At 42.5% G+C, this 14,964-nt stretch overlaps 1 protein-coding gene across 1 annotated transcript in view; it reads right to left on the minus strand.

Annotated features, from left to right (window-relative positions):
- The window catches only part of AFF3 (AF4/FMR2 family member 3), an 862,899-nt gene that overhangs the window by 34,009 nt on the left and 813,926 nt on the right, over positions 1-14,964 (minus strand). Inside the window, exons 23-24 of the mRNA XM_029603314.1 lie at positions 10,734-10,805; positions 277-370 (exon numbers count right to left, since the gene is read on the minus strand). Coding sequence (XP_029459174.1) covers positions 277-370; positions 10,734-10,805 — 166 coding nt within the window. The remainder of the gene's footprint in view (positions 1-276; positions 371-10,733; positions 10,806-14,964) is intronic.

The following is a 14,964-nucleotide window of genomic DNA, read 5'->3' on the forward strand; positions in this document are numbered from 1 at the left end:
GAGATACTCTATTAGACCCAAGATCTGCAATTGTGATGAGAGAAAGATCATGCAGTGCATATTGATCTCTCCATTGCTGGAGTATGGCCTCTTCATTGTACAGGATATTGCTACTTACTCACGAGTGTTGAAATGTGCTCATAAATGGACAGAAATATGATTCTGGTTGATGGATATGAGAAGAAGAAGAACACAATGTGGACATATCTTCAAAGGATTCATAATCTTGTGTTATCAATGTTAAGTTATAAGCATTTACTTAAGCAAAGATAGTACCTTAAAATAGTCAATAAGTGCCTTTGAATACTTTACGGCATGGTTTCGTTTGAGTCGAAACATCCTCCAGTAAAGAAGTGCCAAACACCGGTAACTATTAGAAAAAAACAAACAAAAAACCCCCATAAAATGAAAATTCATGCATAGAAAATTATTTTTAAAATAAATCATGATGCTTTATTAATGATATTGTAATTGTTTATAATTTATTATAAATAATACATTGCATCTAGAAGGCAATTTTCTGACTTTTCCTTTCCAAGTCCTTTGTACACATAGGCATGACAAATTAATGTGATTCTAAGAGCAGATAGCATGCTGCTTTTAAAGGCTTTGCCACTAACATGGCTTATTCTTGACATCTTTTAATTTATTTTGCTTTAAACCTTGCAGCTTCTTCTTGCTCAGGCTTCCATATCAGTTGGAACCAACCTCCACTGCAGTGGTTCTCAGTTTTGTCCTGAAGACACACCTTACCAGTCCGGTTTTCTGGAGATCTAGACAGGCGAATTTTAGAAAGCGTGCATGTGCAAATACCGGGGGATATGCGCTCAGCTGGGCCCTGTGCGCGCCAAGCACATTTTTCAAAGGGCCTGGCCACGTGCATATCTCCTGATAAGTGCAGAAGTGCCGGACCAGCCAAAAGGGGCGGACAGGGGGCATGGTCTAGGCGGGGAGGGGCGGGGGTTGGCTGGGACAGCGGCCATTAGGCCCTGTCCCACAGAAGCGTGAGCTGGCAGCTGGCTGGTGCGTGTAACTTCTGCTCCGAAGGAGCAGGTAAGTTAAAAAAGAAAAAATAATAGGGTAGCTAGGTAGGGGTTAGGGGTCAGGGTGGAGAGGGGAAAAGGTAGGAAAGTTAGATAGGGGGGTAGGGAAGTTCCCTCCCAGTCTGCTCCTTAATTGAACTGGGAAAGGCCTACCTGCGTCACCGCGCGTATTTTTTAAAAATCCCCCCTTGTACGCGATATACAACACCCACCCGCACAAGCGCGTGCCCATTATAAAATCGGCGCGCACATGTGTGCATGGATATTGTATTTTATAACATGTGCTCGGCGACATGTGCATGTTATAAAATTGGCACATCCATGTGCGCGTGCTGGGAACTGTGCGCACATGGACGCGCGTGCGGGTCTTAAAATCAACCCCATAATGAATTTGTACAAAATCATACATTGGAAACCCAGTGCATGTGAATCTCTCATGCATATTCATTATGGATCTCCTGAAAACTTGATTGGTTAAGTGTGAAGGACAGGGTTGAGAAAAACTCCACTAGTCTATGGTGCCATAAGCCTTCATGTTTCAACTACCCAGGTTTTTTTACATTTTATAAAAGTCCCTCCCAATCATTCTAGCAACAATTATAAATAGTCATGACATTGTGGCTTCATATGCATGCACTATGAATCTGGCCACTAGATGATGAAGTATGATGGCTGTGAATGTGCATCCATTGGCTTATCAAAATAAACACCAATCCCACATAAATATGTGCAAATTTATTTATTTATTTTTTTAATGAAGCATTATCGATGCCCACAATGTTTTGCAAGATAATTCACCTATGAGGAAAGGCTGAAGAGGATAGGGCTGTTCAGCTTGGAGAAGAGACGACTGAGGGGGGATATGATAGAGGTCTTTAAAATAATGACAGGTCTTGTACGAGTAGATGTGACTCGGTTATTTACACTTTCGGATAATAGGACTAGGGGGCACTCCATGAAATTAGCAAGTAGCATATTTAAGACTAATTGGAGAAAATTCGTTTTCACTCAACACACAATTAAGCTCTGGCATTTGTTGCCAGAGGATGTGGTTAGTGCAGTTAGTGTAGCTGGGTTTAAAAAAGTTTGGATAAGTTCTTGGAGAAGTCCATTAACTGCTATTAATCAACTTGACTTAGGGAATGGCCTCTGCTATTACTGGCATCAGTAGCATGGGATCTTTTTAGTGTTTGGGTACTTGCCAGGTTCTTGTAGCCTGGTTTGGCCTCTGTTGGAAACAGGATGCTGGGCTTGATGGACCCTTGGTCTGACCCAGCATAGCAAGTTCTTATGTTCTTAGATGGTTACTATGACCTCCATTCTATGAAATTCTGTGCAGGACAAAAATGGTCCAAATATTTTTGTGGCAGTATGATGCTGTAAGATATTTAATCCATTTATGTTGCCAATGAATTTTGCATAATGGAACTTTATGTCTTTATGTCATATTACAAGAAAAAGAGGAATAAAGTCAGGGTCTACTGGTTCTACGCCCCCTGCCATACCAATATGCTATACTGCCACATCTAGAGTGAGATAATATTTTAACATTTTAGAGCACTATTTCTTTACTATCCCTCTGAAATGAAAAACAAATGTTATGTGACAAGACACCACTTCTAAACTTGTTAAATCTAGCATTCTTCTTTACTATCTGGGTGGCAGAACTGACCAATACATTCTAGTATACAGTAAATATAAATACCATTCTATCAGATGCACTTTAAATGAATCCTATTTTCTTAACTTCCATCTGCAAACATTCTGGCATTTTTTTTATTCTTGAATTTTATATTAAGAGCAAAACATAAGTACATAAGAAGTTGTCATGCAAGGTCAGATCATTGGTCCACTGAGCCCAGCATCGCTGGAAGTACCCAGCAGATCCTTTTCCTGTTCTGATCCTTAATTCCAGAACCATCACTGGATATAATAAAGTCCCAGGCAGCTGTGACAGGGTCTCCCCTCCAAAGATGCTGCTGGCCTGGGAGTCTGGGGGTAGGTTCTCCCTCTGACGATGCGACTGGTCCACTGCTAACTGCAGCTGTGTGGGAGCCCATCTCTGTTGCTGGACTGATGCTGACAGTGGCCTCTCAGATAATAGAAGGACCAGGGGGCACTCCATGAAGTTAGCAAGTTCATTTAAAACAAATTTGGATTTTCAGAAGGCAATCGACAAAGTCTCACATGAGAGGCTTCTAAGAAAACTAAAAAGTCATAGGATAGGAGGCGATGTCCTTTTGTGGATTGCAAGTTGGTTAAAACACAGGAAACAGAGAGTAGGATTAAATGGTCAGCTTTCACAGTGGAAAAAGGTAAACAGTGGAGTGTCTCAGGGATCTGTACTTGGACCAGTGCTTTTTAATATATTTATAAATGATCTGGAAAGGGGTACAATGAGTGAGGTGATCAGATTTGTGGATGACACAAAATTATGCAGAGTAGTTAAATCTCAAGTGGATTGTAATAAATTATAAAAGGACCTAGTGAGACTGGTAGATTGGGCTTCCAAATGGCAGATGAAATTTAATGTAGACAAGTGCACAGTGATGCATATAGGGAAAAATAACCCTTGCTGTAGGTACACAATGTTAGGTTCTATCTTAGGAGTTACCACTCAAGAAATCTAGGCGTCATAGTGGCGATCAAAAAAGCAAACAGAATGTTAGGAATTATTAGGAAAGGAATGGAAAATAAAAAGGAGGATGTCATAATGCCTCTGTATTGCTCCACGGTGAGACCGTAACTTGAACACTGTGTGCAATTCTGATCCCCGCATCTCAAAAAGGATATAGCTGCACTGGAGAAAGTGCAGAGAAGAGCAACCAAAATGATAAAGGGCATGGAATGGCTGCCCTATGAGGAAAGGCTAAAGAAGTTGGTGCTGTTCAATTTGGAGAAGAGACTACTGAAGGGGGATATGATTGAAATCTACAAAATCATGAAAGGACTTGAACAAGTTAATATAAATCGGTTATTTACTCTCTCAGATAATAGAAGGACTAGGGGGCACTCCATGAAGTTAGCAAGTAGTTCATTTAAAACAAATCGAAGAAAATTCTTTTTCACTCAGCTCATAGTTAAGCTCTGGAATTCATTGACAGAGGATGTGGTTACAGCAGTTAGTGTAACTGGGTTTAAAAAAGGTTTGGATAAGTTCCTAGAGTATAAATCTTAAACTGCTATTACGGCAATTAATAAGCAATAGTAGCTTGTGATTTATCTAATGCTTGGGTACTTGCCAGGAACTTGTGACTTGGATTGGCCACTGTTGGAACCAGGATACTGGGCTTGACGGACCCTTGGTCTGACCTAGTATGGCATTTCTTATGTTCTTATGTAGAGGTCACAAGGTAGGCAGAAATCCATGATGGTCAAGAAGAGGTCCAAAGTCAAGCCGAGGAATCAATCCAAAGGAAGGAAGGATCAGCACAGCAGGAAGTCACTGAAGGTAGATGAAGGACAAGGATGCAGGAACTCTGAAGACACAGGAACATGAAGGCAAGGTACTGAAACAGAGGCATGATCAGGAATCAGGAACGATGTGGCAAAAAGCTACTCCAGGGAGTCTGACCTATTGCCAAGGTGTCAAGCAGGGCAGAGCAGGCTTTAAATAGAGGAAGGCCTGTGACATCATCACAGGACGCCGTGGAGGATTTCCTGCCACGGGCCCTTTAAATGAAAGCTGCACACGTGGGCACCTAGGGATGCCCCGCTCAGGCCTGTGCGGCGCCTGGTTGCGTCCTGCCTGGACTCCAGCTGCTGTGTCAGCAGGCCTTCTGTGGCCTGGAGAGGAACGTAAGAGCGACCTGTCATGGGACAGACCCGCGTCCAACCAAACGCAACACATACATCATGGCAGCAACAGACCAAAATTCCCAAATAGTGCTGAAGTATTAAAGTGACAAAACAAAACAAACCACAAAAAGTGACAGTGGTACATATGTCCACTGTATAGTCACAGTTGACAACAAGATAATTAAGAGACCTTCACAGACTGAGCAATATAAATTTGCTTATCAAGGTTCCAATACTATTTACTTTTATTTTCTTGGAACGCTAAAGCGTTTAGTATCTACTGAATTAAAATTTAATTATTGGTCTCACATTATTAAATTAAAAAAAAATGTTTTTGATGTGTTGCATATAAAATTTTACCTGATATAAAGAGAAAACGAGCACTTATCTTCCTTTTGCTGAATTGGTATTAGAAGTCCTTTCTTAAAAGAAGAAAAAACCGGACTGCTTGATCAACATGAAATGTGTTTTGTTTGTTCTTCAGGAACATTTTTGGCACAAAATGAAGGAACCTGATATCACTACTAAATCGGCTTAACCATGTTTAAATGTGCTCCCAAGTTCATGTCTGTATGTTAAGATCCCCAGACCTTTCCCCATCACATGATAGGAATAAGGTCAGATTGGTGCCATTTTTCAACATGATGGGCCTGAGCTTAGGGGGCACTCTGTCACATTTTGAAGGTTTGGAGGTACAAGAAGGGGGTTGGGTGGGGGTTCTTGGGCTGTGGGGGCGGGTCCCACTGAACTCCAATGAAGGTTTTATGGACATTTGGGGGTGGGGGAGGGGAAGGAGGGTCCTCTGAACCCAATGACCTTTGGGGGGAGGGGGCGGTGCACTATACCTGCAATGATTTTTTTCAATAGTGGGGTGGGAGGTAATGGATTTTAGTGAACACAGGGTTGGAGGGTTGGGTGAGGGCCATCATTGCATTTGCCACTAATTCTATTTCATATTTTGGGGTTCAGGGCTGCCTCAAGTGGTGCCCTGAGGTGATCCGGGAGTCAACCCTAAACCCCCACTCAACTTTTTCTTTTTCTGGCTATTTTTGTTTTACAACATGGGCCTTTTAAATGTCACGTGGGATCCTGGGGACCCGTATTAGAGTCCTAGGGCTCCTACGTTAAATTTACCGATTCCCCAGAAGGTGGTGTTATTTTATCTTGGCTGACCTCTTTGTCGGTCAGCCAAGATAAAAGATTAATATCAAATTGGCTACTAATGAGCTGCTTTGCATGCATTTGTATTATTCATGCATACAATTGAAATGCAAAGCAGCTCATTGTAATAAAGCAGGCAACCTAAACAGGGTCATGCAAAATACTGCATATATTGCATAATTTCAATGTGAGAATGCTCTGTCGTGTGATATTTGCTGTTTAACGTGCATTAGAGCACTACCATGGCTTGATGCATCACCTGGAAGGAAAGATAACTGGCGGAAGCACAAACACAGTGGGAAATACAGAGCTCCTTCAAAAACCTCGCACACATCAAGATTTGTCACAGTAATGGCTGAGAAGCGGGGAACTCAAGCATAAAGATGAAAGCTTGATAAATTCAGCAATGGACAGTGGACTATGGACCAGATGGTTCACAGCTAGTATAGAAAATAAAAGTGTAAAATAGACAAATGCAGATTGTGCATAACAGAACTGGAAATAGTTAGACATCTCATCACTGGATGTGACGTCCTGATGTTAGAAGGTCTGTGTACAGAAACGCACAAAAATGTGACGAGGCTCATCTATTGAAAACTGTAACATCGCTGTACCAGAAAACACTGGGGTATCAACCTATCTGAACTGAAATAAAACAAGAAGCCGTGACTCGTGGGACATTCTCATTCCAACCGATAAGATCGATGCTAGAAAAATCAGACATGGGGGTAAAGGGGAAAAACACAAGAACGGCTTTGCTGCTAGAGGTGTCAGCAGTACCCAGTGACTATTCTGTGGATCCTACGGAGAATGAAGATCCTTAAGCATGAAGAGATGCAATCAGGGCCCAAGAAAATGTGGCAAAAAAACCAAAAAGAATTAGTCCCAATTATATTGGGCACCACCAACCTGATTAAGAAGAATTTCCAAGCACACTTTGCTATGTTGCCTATACATATGAACTCCAGAAGGAGGCGCTCTTTGGCACAATGCAAGTATTAAGAAGGGCATTTGCAGTAAATGTGAGAGACTGAGATCATTCCCAACATACCCTGGCTTACAAATGTGGTTCATTCTTATCAGGGTATGTGCAACCCATTTGGAGATAATGCCCCTGAGAGACTGTGACTTACAGAGCTCTGAATACACACATTAGGGATGTGCCTTCATTTCAAATGAAATGAGAAATTTCGAAGAAATGTACCCTTTTATTTAAGAAATGAAACAAAACAGAAACAAAATTATGTTTGTTTGAGGTATTTTTCCCCCCGTCTGTAGGTCTCAGAGACAGGAATGATTCCCAATCGCTCCTGCCCCGCCAGGTCTCCATCTCAAAATGGTGCCAGTGCCATTTTGTTGTACGTAGATAGGGAGGTATTTTATTTATTTTTTATTTTTTAGAATTTTTTGTATACCGACAACCGTTTGCACATCGTATCGGTTCACATATAACTTAGAACTAAGACAGAATAGCTGTCATTTAGGCATAGCCTTTACAATGAACAAGGATAACATGAGAAAGTATAAAAGAGTAAATAGGTGCATGAACATTAGCAGGGTGTCGGTGATGAAGGTACTAGGAGAAAAACATTTTGAGATGGGTGCTGGGAGAAAAGTGCATACAAAGTACTAGATACAAAAAATTTAGGTTGAAAAGAGGGGGAAAGGAACTGAAGGATAGGGGGGGAGATACAACACAATTGTTGTATCTCTATTGCCATACAACAAAATGGATCTGGCCTCAGGGGTGGCCAGCATCATTTAGAGCTGGAGACCTGGTGAGACAGCAGCAAATGAGTATTGTTCTTGCCCCTTGGCGTGAGTGGGGAGGGGAGGGGAGGGGATAGTGGTGCCAGAGAGGAAAGGGTGAGGCAGGCCTGACATTTTTTCTTTTTTTTTTGTTTTCGATGAAACAAAGCAACAAATGAAAAAAAAAGAAAAGAAAACAAAAAACAAAATGAAATGAAAAAATATGCAGTGTGCACCCCTAACACACATTCTGCGTTTTATAATAATTTGCTCAATTATAGTGATACTTTCTGCAAGGAAATGTATTCTGAATACAAAATATGTACTCAGTGCTACAGCTCTGAAAATCAGTATTATTAATATTACAAATGTAAAATGTTACTGCTATTGATATTAGAGTTTTATGAAAGGAATTGACCGTATTGTACTCCCTTGCCTGACAGTGCAAGATTAAGAAACTTCTGTTTATTCAGAACCTGTAATGAAAATGCATCTGGATTATTTGAGAGGGGATCATGCTTGACCTCCAGAAGTTTCAATTTAATAGACAATTTTGAAAATGTGCAGGATTAATGTTAAGAGAACGGGGTTTGGCCTTGTTGAAGAAACAAATAGCAGGAAGACTTGGCAGCCAGCTGTGCAAATACTCTACTTAGTATTTACATAGGGTCACATTATATTTGGGAACCGCTAATTACATTTAAGAATACCTTCAAAGCCAGATCTACTTACCAATGTTTTTGTAAAACAGAATTCAAATATAAAAGCAGAATATATTTTTAACATCACATAGTAGTTGGAGTAACAACCATTTGCCCCATCTTTTCTGTCCAGTTGCCCCTGATTTTGCATCTCTGCAGATCTCCAGTCATCTGCCTTCCTTGCCCATACCACTGACCTGTGTATCTCTCACTCCCAAACGTTCATGTATTCTGTTTTGGTTGCAGCAGTCTCTGATAGCATTTCCTTATAAAGCAACAATTATCTTTCACAAAGTTCTAAATTCCAATTTTAGGGGATGATCCTTTAGAATGCAAGCAGACAGCTACCCTCCTTCCCTGATAAAAATGTCTGTGCCTCATATTCTCATTGAGAATCCTAGTTTGTACATTAGAAGTGATACACTTACATGTTATTCCATGTGAGCAAAACCTGAGCTCCCTCCTATCCATACATCTGGGCAGGGCAGCTACTGCAGATTCCCACCCCAGCTACTCTGGTTATTCTTATTAATGCAAAAATATTACAAGTTTGGATTAGTATATGAAAAAATGAATTAATATCCCAGTTGTAAAACTTTTCATTAAAAACTGAAAACAAACTGCTTATCAGCTTATCAATTATTTTCTTTTCATATTTTCCAGAATTTTTATTGCATTTTTTAAAAAATTGCAATTGATTATCATCTTCACATAATTTAGCAGTAATTGAGAAGGAACATACATTTGAATTATTTCTTGTTTTATTATTTTTGCTGCCTCTGACAATACCTTGCTCCATTTTGTCCATTTTAGCTAAGCAATTTAAGATACATGTACCCAAAATATTAATCACACAAGAAATAATTATGGTATCATAAAAATGTGTTAATTAATCATAAAGAGACAAACCATCAAGCACTTTAGAATTAATTACCAGAGTAAATTGACCTGTTACTTTCAAATAATATTGTTTTCTTATCTACATATGAAAGAAGATAAACCATGTACAATAACCAAGGAAAAAAAATAATAGAATAATATGGTATCATATCACAACATATTAACGTGCAAAGCACCTATGAGCAAAGGTCTGATTCACTAAGTTGTTTTCTAATAAACACAGAAAGGGATAAAAGCTTTATAAACCAGTTTTCAGCCAAGGTTTTGTCCACTTTTTAGGTACCTAGCAAAAATAAGTGCCTAAATTTAGATGCACAACGCCAATTAGTTCTTAAAGGAGCAATTTTAGGGGTACATTTACTAAGCTGCTTTAGGTGTTTACTGTACAGTATATGTTTTAATGCAGCAATAATGCGTGGTATTTTCATACCACGCATTATTTTAAACCCAATATTGCCAAAATGGTAATGAGCTACTTTGCATGCAAATGCATTGCAAACGCATACAAAGCGGCTCATTACTAGGCCCAAAGGAAGACTCCTCCCAAAGTGTCCCAGAACCGAGGGTCTTGTGATTCTTTTTCCACCTCCCCGCCACCTCTAGAGGTAGCCCTAATGCAAAAAAATTAAAATCAAACAGCGAACACCTACCCCCTTTCTTCCCAACCCTGCCCCCTTGAAAACGTTGCCCCCCCCCCCCTCCAGCCATGACAGAGGCAAATCTCAGCAGCTGGCCGGCAGCATTTTTCATCAGATGGCACCAGGCCTGGAGCCTAGGGGACATTCTGGACCCCATTAGCCCACCATGGATTCCGAGGTGTGACCTGTCCAGGGTGCTTAGCCCTGAGGCCAGAGGGGAAATCTGGGGGCCTGGATGCTGGGGAGGGACAACTTTTTCAAATCGGTAAGTTTGGGAAGGGGGAACGTGGCATTTGCCATGTGGTTTTAGAATGTATATGTTTTTACATTTTGCATTAGGGCTGCTTTTTCAGTTGCTGGGGGTGGCGGGGAGTCTCACAATCCCAGGGTTTTGGAACACTTTTGGGGGGGGGGTGTTTCCTTCAGGCCGCTTGGGCCCTTTAACAAGATGGTGGCCCTGGGCGAAAGGGCCACCATCGTGTGGCATTTACTAGGTGCCTACCAACCTGCAGTATTTTGCCTTGTGGCATTTACTACATTGCAGAACCTAACTATTACACTTTAGTAAACTGCCATGGTATTTTCTCCTCCAGGGAAAGAACTGTAGCTTAGGAACCTAACTCTCAAAGCAAGGCTCTTTCACCATTTGAAAATTGTCCTCTCAGTGAATCAGACCCTAAAAGATGTGTTTTCAAGAGTTGAAGGACAGAGGGACTCTTAAGAACAAATAATAATTTACAAACCATAAAGCTGCTAGCTGTTTGTCCTCTGGCGTGGTGTTAGGGCCCGAGTAGGTTTTTAGCCTCATTGCATATCTTGAAAAAGGAAAAAAACAAACCAAAAGTGAAATTAATACAATACTTTAACAGGATGGGATTGGTAGGTAGTATCTACAGCAGTTATAGCTAGTGCATGTTAATGACGAGGGAAATCAGAACAAACGATCAGAAAGTAGCGGATATGAATGTAATCAATACTGTAACCCGGGCTCGTATTTAGGTATTGGCAACATAGGCAACTGCCTCTGGCACCAAAATTTTTATAGGCTCCAGAGCATCGCCGCTGCTGCCATGATTAAATTGGAGCCTGCCGCCATGGCACTGCTTCTTTCCTCCAGGCGCTGGAAGATGAAAACAAAATCAGTTCAGGGTCTTTAGCAGCCCTGGCGTGATGACTGACCCTGCAGCACCACACCCCCTCCTCCTCCACAGGCTTCTTGTTACCATGGAAACCCATGTGAGGGACGGGGTGCTGCAGGGTCAGTCAGCGCGCCACAGCTGCTGAAGGACCCGTGCTGAATTTTACTTCATATTGCGGAGCCTAGTGGGGAGAAGTGACACCACAACTTGTAGGTGAGGAGGGAGGGAAGGAGGATTTGAGCTGGAGGTATTGCTCCTAATGCTCCCCCCCCCACCCCAGGGTCTTCTGCCTGTCCAGACACTTCCTTTTGGGCTGAGCCTGCAGGATCTGGTGGCGGGCAGGACTTTTCTGGCAGGGTGCATAACAAACTGTGATCAAGGCAGGCAGTGTTCAAGCAGGGTCAAATTCTAGGCAGAGGTCAGGGCAGGTGGAGATCAGCAAAACAAGGCAGAGGTCAGTCCAGCAACAGGAGATCGGTCTGAGGGAGGTTGGCTGGGAAGCAAGGTAAAACAGATAGGGAAACAAGGCCGCACAGAGAGATAAGGCTGGGTGGGGCAGGAGCATGGTGGGACAAGACAGGAACAGGGTAAAACACACAAGCAGTTACAAGGTAAAACACAGAGGCAGGAACAGTGTAAAACATGGGCTAAACTGAAACAGGGATGCAAGGCACAGTTCAGACAGGCTAGATAGGTCACTAGGAGGGCCTGTACAAGTCAAGGGCGAGAAAGGTAGGGTGCTGGGAGGCCTAGGAAAGCACAGGAACAAGGTACAGAAAGACTAGGCCATTGGGAGGCCCAAAGGAACAGCAGGGCTACGGGAAGACTCACAGAAAACAGGAGGGCCACTGGGAGGCCCACAAGGAACAGGAGAAACAGACAGGCAAGGCACACAGGAAGAAACAGAACAAGACAAAAAGACCTAAACAGGCCATTCTGGGAACACGGAGAAGGCAGAGATATATAAGTCCTCCTTAGGACTCCACATCTGCTTCTACTCCTAGGCCACTGGGAGACCTAGACCCACAGGCAAGAAGTACCACCCGCAGACCCAAAGGAAGCAGGAGGCCCAGACAGGACAAGATAAGGACAGGACGGGAACACAAGAACAAGGCAAGGTATACTCAGACACAGGCAAATAGGAATCAATGGCAAGACAAGGAGGGCCACCGGGAGGCCCAGTCAGGAACTAGGGAAACAAACAAATGAACAAGGACAAGACAGGTCCAGACAAGAAGGCCTCAACAAGCCACACTGGGGACAAGGTAAGGCAAGAAGGCCGTGTGGAAAGTATGCCGCTAAGGTCACATGGAAACAAGGCAAAGCAACAAGGCCCTAATAGGCCACACAGAAACAAGGCAAGGCACAAGGTTGGCCAAAGCAAAGAGCCAAGGTGACTTTATGGTGAGGCTCCAAGGTATCTGTGAGGGAAGTTCTTATAGGGCTGGCCTTCCTGTGTCATTCAGCCTTCAAGGCAGTGGCTAGAGCAGGGCAAAGTGGGGCCCATTGAGAACCCCTGCTAGTGAGCAGGCTGCCTAGCAGCCAAAATCGTGACAATGTGGTCCTGCTCCTGCCCCCTCCACAGTGAATACCAAACAGAAATATTTGTTAAGCAATTTTGCTTTTTACTTTCAGCCTCTACATATTCTTCCCCATCACCTCCGAGTCTCACATTGCCACTTTTGCATTTCCTCCTCTCATTAACATATCTAAAAAAAAGTAATGTCCCCCCATATTTGCTATTTTTTTTCCATTTGCATCTTTGCATTCCTGACTACTTTCCCAGTTTCTCTTAGTTTATTCAAATATTGTGCCTGTCTTCTCCTTTCTGAGATCTCGTGTAGTTTATGAACCCTAACCTTTTTTCCGTTCTCTTTCAGCTACTTCTTTAGAAAACCATAGCGACCTCTTTTTCCTCTTTCCTTTAATTATTTTCCTAACAAAATTGTTAGTTGCCTTATATAATATCTCCTTCTAGTTTTGTCCACTGCTCTTCTATTCCCTAGATTTTCCCATGCAGATAACAACTCCTTGAGGTATTTCCCCATTTTCATAACGCTAGTTTTTCTGAGGTCTGGGACCACACCATCTGGTGATCACTGGATCCCAGATGATCATGCACTACAACATCAGAAACACTGTTCCCATTGGTAAGCACCAGGTTCAGCATCACCCCCTCCTATGTGGGTTCAGTTACCAGCTGGCAGAACAATGAAATTCCCTATCAGTAGTACCTCCCTTTTCATAGCAATTTTGTGGATATCCTCCATTAAATTTCTGTTTCTTCTGTCTATGATGGAGGTCTGTATATTATATCAATATAAATAGATATTCCATTCCCTCTTTCCAGATTCATCCACCGTGCTTCCTCCTTATCTCATAAGCCCTGCAATTCTGCGGTTTAAATATTATTTTTTTACATTGTATCATTCCTCCTCTCTTTCTTACTACCTGGTCCTTCCTGAATAGATTGTAGCCCAGTATAACTGTATTCTAGTTATGGTTTTCCATGTACCACATTTCTGTGACAGATACTACATCCAAGTCAGCTTCTTCCATGACTACATCTAGATCCAGGACTTTATTTCCCATACTTTCAGCATAAGCAAATAACTTTCACCCTCAATAGGAAACTTGTTACATATAATAAGATCTGGGGTAAATACTGGTCTTATTTTAACAATTGTTCTATGCAGATATGAGGATCAGCTGCTTAAGGTCTTAAACTTGTACGTCTCAGTGAAAATTAGAATGAGGACTATTTCCTAATGTAATACCTATCTTCTCTGTATGTAATGGGTAAACCATGTTGCCTGTCGAGTAAATACACAGTTTATCCCCCCGTTCCCAAAGACCCCCCAATCACAAACCCTCACCCGCTCCCTCACAAACCTGTAAGAAAGCCCAAACAGTTGGAAGCACTCACACAGAAAGAGTACAGGAGGATACTAGACAAGTCACACAGAGGTTATGGTCATTCCTGGGAACTTTTGATTTCCGGTCACCATGAAATTATTGTAGATTAGTTGGGGGGGGGGGGGGGTGGGGGGGGAGTGCATATGTGCACAAATTTTCTCCCATACACACATGCTAACATATTCTCATTTTCACTCACAAACATACGTGCTCATTCTCCCATACACACTTTGTTACCTGTTCATTCTCCCACATACACTCCTTCACATGCTCACTCACTTTTCTCCTTCTTTTTTATGCACTTGCACATTCATTTTGACTTCTGTCCATCTCTCACACCCATCCAGTCATTTTCTTCCCCCCAAATTCACTAATGATAGCAGCCTCATCCTTCCTCCTTCCCCCAAACCCATCAGCCAAAGCAGCTTCCTCCTTCCTCTCCTCTCCCAAAGCCACCAAACAGAACAGCCTCTACCTTCCTCCCCCAAACCCAACATAATTACCTCGAACCCACCTTTCATAGCAGTCTCCTCCTTCCTCCCAAACCCACCAACCATTGCAGCCTTCTTGTTCCTCCCTCCTCCCCCCTCCTTCACCCACTCCACAGGGCAGGAGCCTTCTCCTCAGGCACATGTAGCCATCTGATTACCACCTTCCTTCATATGCTGGGAGTGAATGCTGCTTTATTTTATCTTCTGCTGTGTGGGCCCACCACTCTTCCTCCTTCCTGCCCACACGGCCTATCTGAATTCTTTTTCTGGGGCCTATCTGATTTCTTCTTCCGGGGTCTACTTTTACCTTCTGCAGCAGGACCCAGAGTTTTTCGGTGTTAGCCTGGAGACCCAGTAAGCAGGGCCAGTGCAAGGGTATTAGGCATCATAGGCAAACCTTACAGCCTGGCACTCCCCCCCCCCCCCCT

Source organism: Rhinatrema bivittatum, chromosome 5 (assembly GCF_901001135.1).
Source record: "Rhinatrema bivittatum chromosome 5, aRhiBiv1.1, whole genome shotgun sequence".
In the NCBI taxonomy this organism is placed as follows: Eukaryota; Metazoa; Chordata; class Amphibia; order Gymnophiona; family Rhinatrematidae; genus Rhinatrema; species Rhinatrema bivittatum.